This window comes from Callorhinchus milii, unplaced genomic scaffold (assembly GCF_018977255.1).
Source record: "Callorhinchus milii isolate IMCB2004 unplaced genomic scaffold, IMCB_Cmil_1.0 Scaffold3, whole genome shotgun sequence".
Taxonomy (NCBI): Eukaryota; Metazoa; Chordata; class Chondrichthyes; order Chimaeriformes; family Callorhinchidae; genus Callorhinchus; species Callorhinchus milii.
The window spans coordinates 56293825-56308020 of NW_024704744.1; the positions used below are offsets into that span (position 1 = coordinate 56293825).

The 14196-nt window shown below is 38.3% G+C and overlaps 1 protein-coding gene across 1 annotated transcript in view; it reads right to left on the minus strand.

The window, feature by feature from the left end:
- ryr2a (ryanodine receptor 2a (cardiac)) overlaps positions 1–14196 on the minus strand; it is a 373023-nt gene that overhangs the window by 15574 nt on the left and 343253 nt on the right. The window contains 14 exon segments of the mRNA XM_042333111.1: positions 411–544; positions 1399–1441; positions 3436–3566; positions 4868–5080; positions 5469–5555; positions 7186–7342; positions 7778–7845; positions 8247–8437; positions 8440–9552; positions 10277–10358; positions 10999–11103; positions 11969–12097; positions 13213–13301; positions 13839–13919. Of these exon segments, the coding sequence (XP_042189045.1) occupies positions 411–544; positions 1399–1441; positions 3436–3566; positions 4868–5080; positions 5469–5555; positions 7186–7342; positions 7778–7845; positions 8247–8437; positions 8440–9552; positions 10277–10358; positions 10999–11103; positions 11969–12097; positions 13213–13301; positions 13839–13919 (2623 nt within the window).

Here is a 14196-nt window from a genome sequence, read left to right on the forward strand (position 1 = left end):
ATTACACATAAAACAAAAAAAAGACATTTGATTCTAGCACCCTATCACGTCATCAAAGCATCTCAAAAGTGCTTCACAGAATTTACTGCCATGTGTAGTGACTCTATATTTGTCTGCAAATGCGGCAGCCACAAACAGCTATGATAGACCAGTTCTATCTGGAGGATTGTTGGTCACCTCATGTAAACTTAACAGCTTAATACTCATGCTTTTTGAGCAAGGATTTTTGCATTATAATCATCACAGAATCATAGAATTATACAGCACAGAAGGAGGCCATCTGGCCCATCATGTCTGTGTCAGCTCTTTGAAAAGAGCTGTCCAAATCAATCCCACTGCCTGCTCTCTCCCATAGCCCTGCAAACTTGTCCTCCCCAATAATATACAGGGTTCATACGATCAATGCTCACACTGCTGAGAAGGAATTTTCTTTCTTGGGCTTCTTCTTCTCCTGTGCATCACTGAAATCTAAAGCCGCCTTGTCCATTCCCAGCAGCTCGCTGATCCTGTCTCTTCCATAGAATTCTCCATATTTATCCATAACCTTCAAGAGTGCAGGATAAATTGCATCAAAAGACATGGCAATGTTGCTGTGAAAGGTTCATTCATATAACCTCACAAATGTTCAAGATTCAAAGTAAAAAAACTGCCTATTTTAACATTTTATTTTAAAATTCCCTTAGGGTTAAATATGGTCTAATATATATATTTTAAATGCATAAGGATACAATTATTAATGTCAAACATAAACAGATTGCAAGTATTTTTGTTGAACTGTCCCTCCAAGGAGAGATTGTGCATTCCATTCCAATATATGGGAATTTCCATGTGTGGGTGTGATACATGGTACTAAGTTTAGTGTGGATACTCTTAAGCATGGTGATGGGTTTCCGCGTATGTCAGAGACCCTGACCCCCAAAAAAGCATTCATGGAACAGTATTCCAAAGTCTATCTAAAATGTTGTATCATAAATGAAAGAACCTACGGGGAGCAGAAAAATTGATTTTGGCCACTGTACTCATGCCACATTAGCTCCCTCACTGGCATTACCCATTCTAATCCCATTGCTCTGCTCTTTCCCCTGACCATTTTAGAGCTTTACTCCTTGAAGCATTTATCTAATTCACTTCTGAATGTAATGACTGATTTAGCTTCAATAGCCACTTGTGGTGGAATGCATTTTATATCTTTGCAAAAAATCTTCTCAATTCCCACCTAATGCCATATCAACAAGATGTTATAAACATATTAAAATTAAATATTTCTTTGAGTAATACCCTAAATAACCTCTTCTTATTTTAATGCACAGCAAATATATTACCAAATGAGTCATTTGAACAACTTGAAGAATTAAAAATTCAAGGCAATTCTGAATAAAAGTTGAGCTTGAAATTTACCTTTCTCTTCACAAATTTGTCCCAATAATTATAAGGAAATGACCTGAAAGAAGATGAAAGGATAATTAATGATCTGATTCTCTTACTTTGATAAACTTCACATCATTTCTTGAAACTGTCCGCAGTGAAACAGTATATCAGAACACAAAGATCTAAGAATCAGAAAAGGTCATAAAACTCATCCAGCACATGGAGGTGTTGAGATCTCAAATGATTTTTATTTTGCTTTAACTGAGTCCATATTCAGTAAACTGAGCAGTCAGCTATTTCAATAGTTAGATTTAATTTAAAGATTCTCCAGTTAGTAATCCAATTATTGTATCATAACCTCCTCTAGTCCTTGCCTTCTCATACCACAACCAAATCCATCCCATTTATTCCATTCATGATTAAAATGGATACTTTTCCTCTCCAGTCTGTCATTGCGGCTCAATGCTTTACAATTATTTACCGATATTTTATTTTTCTTTGAACCATTTGCAATTACACATCTTTTCTTAAGTATAATGAGTAACATTAAGATTATATTCCTGTGCGGCTGCATTATAAAGTCAACACATCCTCCATTGGATATCCTAATATTCTATTTGTCTTGAGAATGCTGCAATTTAAACAATAACCAATTTAAATTGCTGGCTAACTGGGAACACTCTTACCTTAATAAAAAATGACCACTGAATTACAAATGCTCATCATCTAAAAAACTCACCAACCTCTAGCTTTTTATTCAGCAAACCACTGTTCCAACACATTCGCAAAGGGATTACTTAGCCCTATTGAGCTTGGTTGAAATATTGGACTTTTGGGTGGTCTAAAATGTGAGACTAGGGCAGAGCCTCGCTATATTGATAGTAAATTCCAATGAAAAATCCACTGGACAGCAAGAAATGGGACATTTATCAACTGTGGTGGGTCACTTTGTGTTCCCTTCCTTTAGGAGTAGGATTTGTCTTCCATCACTTGACCACCAGGGCTAGTGGCATGCTTACTTTTATGAAAAGCAGACACAAATGTCAAATGCTGATCTTTATGAAAAGTAGACACAAATGTAAGATGAATCGAACAATACACTCACATCCACAATTGTTGGCAAGCACCAAGATTCATCAAAAAATAAACAAAGGACTCTTGACTGATGAAATAGTTATTGCATATAGGCAGATGGCACCAGACTAACAAGTTGCATGAATACATAATTTTATCATTATATGCCAAAGGGGACAATCACATATAAGAAATGAGCTAAATATTCGATTTTTCGGATTGAATCTAATTTGGACATTGTCAGCCTTGTTACTTGTTACAATTGTGCCTGGTGGTTGTTTGGTGGTAATGTAGCCAGAAGCTCAGTTGTAATTGATTCAATCGTGTTCATAAGGTTAAGTTGTCAAAAAAAAATGGAAATTCACCATTACTGCTGAGGGGAGCATCTGACAAACAACAAATAGAACTGAACTCAATTCTTCCTGACATAATATCCTTGTCAAGAGTATTTTAAGACAACTTAAATCAATTAACATATGTCAATGTATTCCAGTTATAGCCTTCAATGCATGTAAATTAAGGGGAGTGAATCAATTTTAAATGTTAAATTTTCTACATCAATGTTCACACTGACATCTAGAGGCTATAATTAAAAAGTTTGCTGGAGAATGGATTCCCTCTGTATATTATGCAGCCTTTTCTATTGCATAAAAGCCAATTACTCTATAATGTTGCTTAGAAGCTGACCCTGCTAAAGGTGTGAATACGAACAGAAGAGAGTATATATCACTGGAAGGTTGGTTGTCACGCAACCTGCTTTCTATATTTGAAATATCCCATTTTCTGAACCACTGACTTACATTATTCTCTGATATGTGGGGCATAGAATGAAACCATTTAGTTAGTCTATAAAATTAAATTCCTGTACCACTGAGAAATTTAAGATTCCTGCACCACGAGTACGCCACTTGCAATTGTCACCGTTGTTTTAAAATTTGCAGGTTTATCCACTAGGTCTTGTGGATCTAGGTACCTGATGTAGCAGCTACTCACTGTGTGTTGATAACCAGTCTATCCCACTGTCCTTTGATGTCATCCTCTGAAGGTTGCTCTGTGATGTACAGCCCATCAAACTCGAGCTTCCTGGCCACTTCTTTCTCTCGCTTAAAGATAACCAATGGGACCTGCAGTTGTAATAAATAGACAAGCCTGCCTGAGTCATGTCACATCTCCAACGTGAGGATTAGTATTTCACCATTAAAAGGATTTCTCTCATTTAAAAATCAATGAGTTTATTAGGTCTCTAATCTCTGGAACTCCCTACCTCAATCTCTCTGCCTCACCCTCTTTAGCTGTCTTTAAATCCTACCTGAGGTCTTATTTCTTTAGCTGCATCTATGGTCACATCCCCTCCCCCTTTTCCTTTCCTCAGTGTCCAACCCCGTCACTCTGCAGCGCTCCAAGACGCTATCCTGCATTAAAGATGCTATATAATAATAATCCTTGCATTTGATTATAGTACCTTATCACATCTTCGAGACATCCCAAAGGGCTTCACAGAAGATACTGTAAAGTGAATTGACTATGTATTTTGTGGGCGAAACGCGGCAAACAATTGCACATAGCAGTGTCCCACAAAGTTGTGGATTGAGTGACCAAATTATTATTATTTTTTTTGAAGGAATTATTATCCCCGAAAAAGCGATCCGCCAATCAACTAACAACTAGCAGGCTCTTACTGCTAGGTAAACAGAGGAGTGTGGAGTAAGGAAACTTGCCCAAAGTTTCACCCTGCCAGGAATCAAACCCCAGTCCTCTTGCTTGTGAGGCAAGTGCTCTAACCACTAAGCTACAGGACTCTGCAAGGATAATTGCAAGTTGCTGTTGTCCAGTGCTGATTTACAGGGTACAGGTCATGCTAAACTGCTGTGCTATTTTTTAGCGCTCAAATCCACCATTCACCACGATTGAGAACCGATGGTCTTCAGACCCAACCTCTACAATAGAATTTACATTCATCAGGTGCTTTTCACATCGAAGTCTCAAAATGCTTCATTGTGCAGAATTCAGAAGGAGGGTACCTCTGATCTCATAAAATGCCCAAACCTACGATGGCAGCTATACCCGTTTCAAAAGCTTCTGCAAACCTAAACCCAAACCATTTTGCCACAGTTTTGGAGGTGGTGTTCATGCTAATTATTGTTAATTATTGAATGAACTTCCACCACTTTATATAAAAAAAAGCTTGAATTTAATTTTGTGCATTTCACATTGGAAGAATGTCTCAAAGGGTTTCACAGGATATTCCATAAAGTTTAATGACTGTATTTTGCAGGCAAACTTGACCGCAAGCCCCCACCAATTTGCACACCGCAATCAATCCTCCAACTAGGTAAGATACAGAATCTGTACAACCATATCCTACATTATGTAACATTAGATTGTATTCCTTGTGGGCGATGACCAAAACCTCTGGTTGCCTTACTTTTAAGCAATAATAACCAATGATGCAAAAAAAGGAGATGATGGTGTGTAGGATAGCCAGAATTCTCAGTGTGGGCTCCATATATCCACTACTCTCTTGTAGCACGTAATGCACTGTGACCCTGTGCCCACTGCTCCACCGAGAGGTTCCACCTCCTTGACTGTAAACACCAAGAATACTTTCCCGCTCCTCTACGGGTGGAGAGGTTGATACCTGATGGGAAAAAAAACACATTCAACTGACTAATAAATGTCTTGCACAAAGTACTATCTATACACTACATGATATTGACGGGACTCTCGATAGCAAATACAAGTTCTCGGTGTTCAAAGTGACAACTGCATGCTGCATGATGTCCTAACAGGAATTCATTTAAACAGATTGGTTAGTATAGTGTAGTGGGATCGGGATCAAATTTTAGAGATTTGCCCCCCAAAATTTTAAATCTTGAGCAAACCATATGTCACAGCTGAACTACTATCTATTCACACACCAATTTCACCTATAGAATCCATTATCTCCACTGTGCACAGTAAAACCATGTCTAGAGAAAGTAAACTGGTATGTTGGCTACCAGTTACATAAAGCAAACTCATCTTACCTTATAGAAGAGAAGAATGAAATTAATAGCAAAGGCTACAAACAGCGCAAGCATCCTCATGTTGTAGAAATTACGTGCAAAATAATTCTGTAATGATGAGAATACAAGAGTTAGGATGTAATTTCAGATGATAATTCAGTTTATTATATAATTGCTCTTTAATACCCACTTTAATTATTCTAGGAAAAAGGATCTTTAAACAGTACTGATGTATGAACAGACATCTTACAGCAGGTTAGCAAATAACAAATCAGAGAGACACAGAGCACACTTGTGTCCAACAATTGCTCATCACTCAACTCCACTCGACCTTCCATAAACTTTGAAATGAATGGCTAGCTATGATTTGAAATTATTGTCTAACTAAGTGGGGAAAGAGCAGGAGTAGGACTGATTGAGTAGCTTTTCCAAAGAGTCGGCACAGGCAAGATGGGCCGAATGGCCTCCTTCTGTGTTGCAATACTCAAAATGCTTCACGGAACACATTGTAAAGTGTAGTGACTGTGTACTTCATAGGTGTAGTGAATGCAGCAGCCAATCTGCACAGAGCAATGTCCCACAAACAGCCATGAAGTGAATGACCAAATTTATTTGGGCGATTGTTACCAGGACACCAGAGAAACTCCCTTGCTGCATTAGGTACACATGGCACATTTCTGTGAAGTTAATTTCTGTGAAGCAGGCTGAGGCCCGAAATTCTTATGGTTTTAGCTTAAGGCCGTTGTTTTAAAATGTAAGATGAAGAAGTTTGAAAACTCTTAAATAAACTGCGGAAAATCAGCTTCCAAATCTAGGTTGAAATGACAATTTTTCCAAAAGTCTGTATAATCGATGGGGTTAAGTGTGAGACGATGAGAAATTATGACAAACCATTTCATTTGCATGCTTATCCGAGCTTCACTGTGAAGTATTGTAAAATTATGGCAATCTTTACAGTATTATGATGAATTTAAGGTTGAACGTTATTTTGTACCTTTTCTAACTGCAATGAGAGGCAGTGCAAAATGTGAACTGTACCTCAAATCTATTACTTTTACTTTGCTGTCGTTTGGTAAACTATTAAAATAACAACTCACTGAACAAGTCCCACTCATTGCATGCAACCAATGATGTAAACAAGTAAATATAATTATATTAAAAAAATTAAAACGTATACAATCTCAATTGAAATACTATAATATTGGCTTAACATGAGTCATTAATGATAATTATCCGAGTAACAATTGCAAAAGATAAGAGTAGAAAATGGTCTGGAATGATGACTTTTAGTAGAGATTGTATGGGAATACACTTGGTTTACACACAGGGATAATATATATGTAATTACACATGATTTATCCAAGGGGAATAATATTATAATAATCCTTGCATTTGATTTAGCGTTTTTCCAGACGCCTCAAAGTGCTTCACAGAATATACAGTAAAGTAAATTGACTGTATGTTTGTGGGTGAAACGCGGCAGCCAATTGCGCACAGCAGTGTCCCACAAACAGTCTTGGATTGAGTGACCAAATTATAATTTTATCTCTTGAAGGATTATTAATCAGGCATGTGGAGTAAGGAAACTTGCCCAAGGTTTCGCCCTACTGGGAATCAAACCCAGGTCTCTCGCTTGCTAGGCGAGTTCTCTAACCACTGAGCTACACGACTCCACCCTATACCCTAGCTAGACACAGAAGTTACACTAAGTTCCCAAGATGAGCAATAAGATACTCACAAGCAGCTTCTGTTTGTATGCTATAATTTTCTTCCAGAAGGCAGATTCTTGGACATCAGGCTCGTCTGTTTTTTGTGCATGTCGCTGCTTCTTTTTCTGTTGCGGTTTTTGCTCTGGAACTTTTTCTTCCTTTTCTTCTTTTTCTCCATCTTCTCCACTGCAATGCAGATAAGACAATGTTTCCCACAGGGTAGAAATAAAGCATCCACTTCCCAAAGTGACAATAGCGATGCATGGTGCGCGAAATGAGCAAAGTGCAGGAAGTGACATCAGTGGTGACTTGATGATCTGTCCTCAGTGTGGGCAGCTGCCTGTCAGCACCGGAAACTGGGTCCACTGGAGAAGCAGCGCTCTTTGGAAGGTGATGCAATGGGCTTCTCTTGTATGTTAGTTAGTGAAATGGCATTTTACAATAATAAAAGTATTCCTGTGAAGTACTGTAATGCTTGTGGATTTTTTCCTAAATCTGTGCATGTGAGCTAAAATTGTGCAGAAACAGTCAACCCATAAAAGCTCGGGCAGAATCGTGGGCCAGACAGCATTCCAGATACTAATCCTATTTCTTAAAATCCCAATTCTTCACAGTACTCACTCAGCCTTTTCCGGTTCCACTTTTGGGTCCTCTTTCTCGTTAGTCTCATCCTCCTTGGTTTCTTCAGCCTAGCAACACAAATATTACAGAACAATTCAATTACACTATCCCATCTTTTTGCAGTGAAGTTTTATCATCAGAAAAAATGAAATGCCAAGATGAATGACAAAAAAAATCAAAAATGGCATTTCTACAGCGTATTTCACATAGCATTAAGCACTCCAATACCTTAAGGGTGCTATTTGAATGTGAGTTGTTACTCTGTAGTTGTAGAATGATAATTTATCTTGTTCTGAACAGATGAGAATGAAAATATTTGGTGGAATGGTGGTGTATGGGCTGCTGAGGTACTGTAAAACCTGAAATTCCCTGATTAAAAATGTTTCCTGCACTTTGGCTAGCTGAGCATTTTGTGTGAAATAAACTGTTTAGCAACCACTTCAAATGGATAGATAGAATTATATGTCACCTGAGGTTCAGTCTGGAGTTCTGGAAGTGGCTCACTAGTAGCCTGAGGGCTTATTAGATCAGACATGCCAGCATTTGGATCATGTGGTATGAGCTTATATTGGCCTCCTTCACGCCGTAGGTCCAAACCAAAGATATCGGACAGGACATCAGTCTCCTCAGTGACGGCTGTCAGATCAGTTAAGTCTTCTGAGGCAGTGCTGATGGGGCAACTTTCCCTTCTCCTTCTCCAACCTCACCATCGACGTCATCGTGAGTTGGGTCTGGCATGTTGGCCAGCAGCTCCGTCACTTTGATCTTCTTAGCTCCTTCCACAAGACTTCCTCCCAACAAAGTGCTGTACATGATACGAAGGAATCCACGAAAAACGCTGAATACAAAGTGGAAGAGTCCGACCAGCAAGCTCCAGTAGAAAGAGAAGAGAGCCATAATCAGGTCCTTCACTGTCATCTTTTTCATTTTCTTCACCTGCTTTTTGAGGCTTTTAGTTGTGAACATCTTCATGAGGATCATCACGTTAGACCTCAAGGCCATCAGAGCAGTCCGAACTGTCGTCAAGGTAAAAAAGCCCATTTTGGGGTCTTCTTCCTCCAATTTGTCCTTCTGGGTGTCCTCTTTGCTCACAGACCTCTCAGTGGAGTCTGACTCGGAGATTTGAGCTGCCAGCTGCATCTCAAAGATAGTGTCCTCACAGAAGTTCACAAAGAGTTCCATCTTTTCTTTCTCTCCCCCCTCATTCACCACGTCAAAGATGAATTGTCTCTTTGACTCCTTCACTTGCGGCTTCTCCCATTGGGTTCTGCTGGACTCGCTGATCTCAAAATAAACCCTCTCGATGCGCTTGGCACTCCCCATGATTTCTATGCGGCCCAGGTACGGTTGAAAATAATTGAGCACACTCTCTGCCAGTTCCAGAAATGTCTGCAGCCGGGTGTCGTGAGGCATGTGCTCCGACAGGTTTGTCAGCAGAACAGCCACATTGAAACCAATGTCCTTGGCAGGTTCGTGAAACCGTTCAACAAACTCCTCATAATCTAGCATCTCATTCTCATCAGTCTCAGCACAAGAGAGCAGGAAATCAGTTTCGGACTGAGTGTAATGTTTATGACTCTCCATAGCCTTCTGAAAGTCCCTCTTTGAGATCACACCTTTAGTATCAGGGTCATATTCTTTGAATGTATCAGATGTGGTTAGATCCTTTAGTTTAAGGAACATATCAAAGAATTTGAGGATCATTTCTACGTTGTTTGAGGATTCCACCAACATGTCAACCATCTGCTTGCCAATTGTTCCATTAACCACATTTCCTAAAGTAAGGAAACCAGACAGCATTGCAATATGTTAGAAATAAGCAAGACCAATCAATCAGCTGATTAGATTTAGGCAGATCTTAGTCTGATTTTAAAGCATGCCCCTTTGTAATATTCATTACATACTCTTATTGCTAAAGGTCCTTATTGATTACAAGCAGTTTTAATTCCTTCACATGATGTGAAGTATTTTGCTGTCTTTGCAATAATGAAGCCCTTTCTCACATATGAAGTCTAAAATGTGGGATTCGTAACAAGTAATATCTCCCACCAATAACTGAATATGTATGATACAGGAATTCCATTCTGACAGTCTACTTTGGGAAAACTCCTTCCAGTTACTGACAGAAATCACTGTTGTGACTTCTATTATGAATTCTGTTGCAGCCTCATTGTTGCGATGTCAAAGAGAATAGTGAAATCTTGATGGATATTATTGGAAGGAATATTATTGGAAAAATCATGTTTCAATAATAAATCTGTTTTATTTCTTTCTTTATCCTTTATTGTTCAATAAACTGTACCCATAAATAATGTTCAGACGTAGTACATCAAATTCTTATTTTCTCTTGCTTATTAAATCTGCGTTGAATTTCAATTTTAAAAAAACAGAACTCATGTGTATAAAAAAAAGGATAGAAAGTTGAACACAAACTATACTCCTCATGCTCCTTTTTNGTTGGAGAATTAATTCCAGTTCACCTCAGTCATCAATGCTCACCTTCCAGCATTGATAGCAGCATGACCACCATGTCTTTCTGAAGATCCATTAGCTCTTTCAACAGCTCAATTTGGCTCGAGTCCTAGAAATTAACATTTTGATTAAGCATTTTAACTCTTACATCAATTTGCTACACATTAGTTTGCTAAATTCCTTTTTGAATTGAAGATTACACAAGAGAGGTGCAGATGTAGAAGGCCCTTCTTCACCTCATCCAGAAAACCCACCGTACAATTTTCCCATCACGACTTCATCATAAATTGGGTGGACATTACTCATGTGCACTTTTAGTCAACAATAAACAAAAAATAGTAACTTTTCTTAAACTGTTACTCTTAAGTTTGAATTGGCGATCTTTCAGTGGGTAAGGCCCTGAGTGCCAATACATTTAATAAACATTAAACTTAACTATTTAAATTTAATTAAATTTAATAATATACATTATCAATGTGTCTATCAATGTGAAACTCACTGAACTTACTACTTGCAGAACATATCCTCTGTATTTAACTACTTGAAAACTTTTCACTACTTTTCGTGATCAAAATGCACATCTGTCTGTCAATCACCAACTCATTAACAGTAGCCACATAGAATACAACAACAAGATTACATTTGTATAGGGCCTTTCACATCAGGAGGACTACACAAAACATAACACTTAGGTTTAGAACAGATCGAGTGGGAGGGAAAGAGCTACCGAGCCACATCTGCTCACCAACCTGAGACAGTTTCATTTGCATGTGGGCAAAGACATGAAGAAAGCCAACCACAGCATCCCACAGCCTGCTATGTGCTAAACTCTGTTGATTGCCAGTACATGGACCCTGCAGAACAGAAAACGGCTTGATAAAACAACATTGTATATAGAGCAGGAGTCACTTTTCCTTACCAGGAAAGGAATTTACTGGAGTAACAGGAGTAACGGGCACATTCACGCTGTTGTAACTGGTCCTGTTGTGCTGAACTAACTGGTGAGCCATGTGGTGAGGAGAAGTCAGGATTGGATTGCATTGTCTCAACACCTGGATGCCGATTTAGGATTTAGGGCCTGGTATTATGTTGACAGGTATCAGTCCAATGTCGAGATCCAAGAATGTTGTGGCAGGTGAGCATTTAATTAAACCATAAAGCATAGCAAAGGCAAAGAAGACTTGGTTCGTCTTTTGTCAAATGCAAGGTACAAAAAAAATAATAATTTGGTTACTCAATCCACGACCATTTGTGGGACACTGCTATGTACAATTGGCTGCCGCGTTTCGCCCACAAAATATATTGTCAATTCACTTTACAGTATATTCTGTGAAGCGCTTTGAGGCATCTTGAAGCCCTGATAAGGCGCTATGTCAAATGCAAGGAGTATTATTATTATAGCAACAAAGGAAATTTAGAGTCTGGCAATTATTATTTTAATCTCGAGTACATTGACTTGTTCCAATCAAATATTTTGTTCTATTAGGTGATCTCTAGCTTTGCATAGTGTGCGATTGAATAACTGAACTTCTGCCATGACGGGTTGCTGAAAAGTTCCACAGGAGTCTCAGTGCCAGATAAATCCACTGACCTGCGTTCCCTTCGATATCACCTTGGAGTGGTTTTGTTGCAGAAATACGTAAATTAAAAAGAAAACCTGAAGACTTTAATTCGGGTTTATAAGTGTTGTTACATATTGACTTAGTTTTGTGCTGGTACCTGGATGTATTCTGTAAGTGTATTGAAGACTTGCTTTGCCACATTGATTGCCTTTGAGAAATTACGCTGCCCTTGTTCGTCAATGACATCTTTCCCAGAGTAGTACCAATAGAAATCACTGATCGATTCCTGTCAACGGAAAATGTTTGATTCACAACCAAGAACATCCAAAATAAACTAATTTAAGAGATATGAGTTACACTGTTCTCTAGTTTTGTTACAAATTAGTTTTTATTATGGTTAAAGCTTCCCAAGAAATCAAAGAGAATATCAAATGCATCATGTCAGCTATTTTAAATCAAACTATTTCTTGTTCCTTACCACCGGAGGCATCTGACCCCCCCAGCAATATTCTAACACTGCATTAAACTAGAAAAGAAACTTTAAATATAGGAGCAATCAAAGAAAACTGGGTTGAATTACAGAGAAACTGTTTCCTCTAGTAGGGGAATCCAGAACAAGGGGGCATAATCTTAAAATTCGAGCTAGGCCATTTAGGAGTGAAATTAGGAGGCAGTTTTTCACCGAAAGAGTAATGGAAATCTGGAACTCTCTCCCCCAAAAGGCTGTGGATGCTGGATCCATTCACATTTTCAAGACTGAGATAGATAGATATTTGTTAGATCAGGGTATCAAGGGATATGGGCAAGGGCGGGTAATTGGAGTTGAGGTACAGATCAGCCATGATCTATAGAATGGCTGAACAGGCTCCAAACGATGAATGACCTACTCCTGTTTCTACGTTTCTATGAATTCAAAGCATTCAAGAGGAAACTTGAAAATCAAAGTAGTAGTATTAATTTTAGGAACAGGACAGAGCTATCTATACGACCCAACCAATCTTTCAAAAAGGAAGAGTTGGAGGTAACCTGTCATTTTTAGGATCATTTACAGAGTAATCCACTGGAGAAACTCTTATTTAATTTCAAATATAACATCCCAGTCATTCAACCATAAAGCTATATGCTTTTCACAAATAACTAAATGCAGGGTTGGGTTGTATAGAACCAAGTGTATCTATAAACATTCAGATAAAGGTTGAAGCTGATTTTGAAAGTTATTTCTTGAAAGTGAAACCAGCATAATTCAGGAAATCAGATGACTGGATCAGAAATAGATTCTCAATTGCTTCTTTCCTTGCTTTCTTATAAATGCTTATGAACAATTCTCAAAATTCATCTCAATCAAACCAAACGGTTTCCAATAAAAGATGCAGATCTTCCCATAAATCAAATCAAGTTTACCTGAACTCTCAAGAGGTAGTCCACGGTGGAGATAATGATATTTACTGTTGTGTTATTGCCTGTTTGAGTTCGTAGGTAGTTCTGGAAATCTTTAAGACAAAGAGGTCAGACTTGAGAGATTGATCAATGGTTCAGAACTATTTAAATGCTTATCTCTGCAATTTGGTTTAAAAAAAAAGCTTGTATTTTTAACAATTCACTGTTACCCCCAAAACATCTCAAAGCAGCTTGCAGAAATAACTGTCAAGTGCAGTGACTGTTTTAGTAGGTAAATGCAGTGAAAATGTGTGTCAGTAATATACCAATCTGTGAATGACCAGTGAATTATATCATAAAACATGACAGTTTATGTTAAAATAGTCTGAAATTAACCGAATTACAACCAAAAAGGTCCCATGAACATTCAAATGATAATACTGTAAATGACTGATTTATCTAGACTGATCACTGCAGAAGATTCTACCAAATAGTAAAAGTAGGTTCATATCAGAGTCTTTCTCAATACAAAGTGCACAAGTTAAAAGGCGGAAATGATCCAGGTGAAAAAGGGTTAACAGATGATGACTTATCAAACGATGCATAAATGATTCCTATCACCATCGGCCTACCTGAGGTTTGTTACACACCTGAGTTGTGGCCTTCACAGAGCAGTTGGAGAAAGCGAAAGAGATCGCAAGTAAACTCATCGTCCTGCATCACCTTCTCACCTGGAAGATGTCAGCGAGAGTGTTAGTACTCACGAGTATGGCCAGAAAGCTGTGTTCTTCACTAAAGCACATCCAGAACTCTCCTACTTTCCCAATATTTGCTAATCATAGCTACTGCTCTATCGGAAGCCCACAAGGTGCACTTCACAGATAGAGAACAAATGTAAAACAGCCACACACAAAATATGCAGACTAAATAGGATGGAAAACAAAATCTAAAAACATTCAATAAAAACACATAAAAAATATTTTAGGAGTTGACATGGCTGCAACCTTT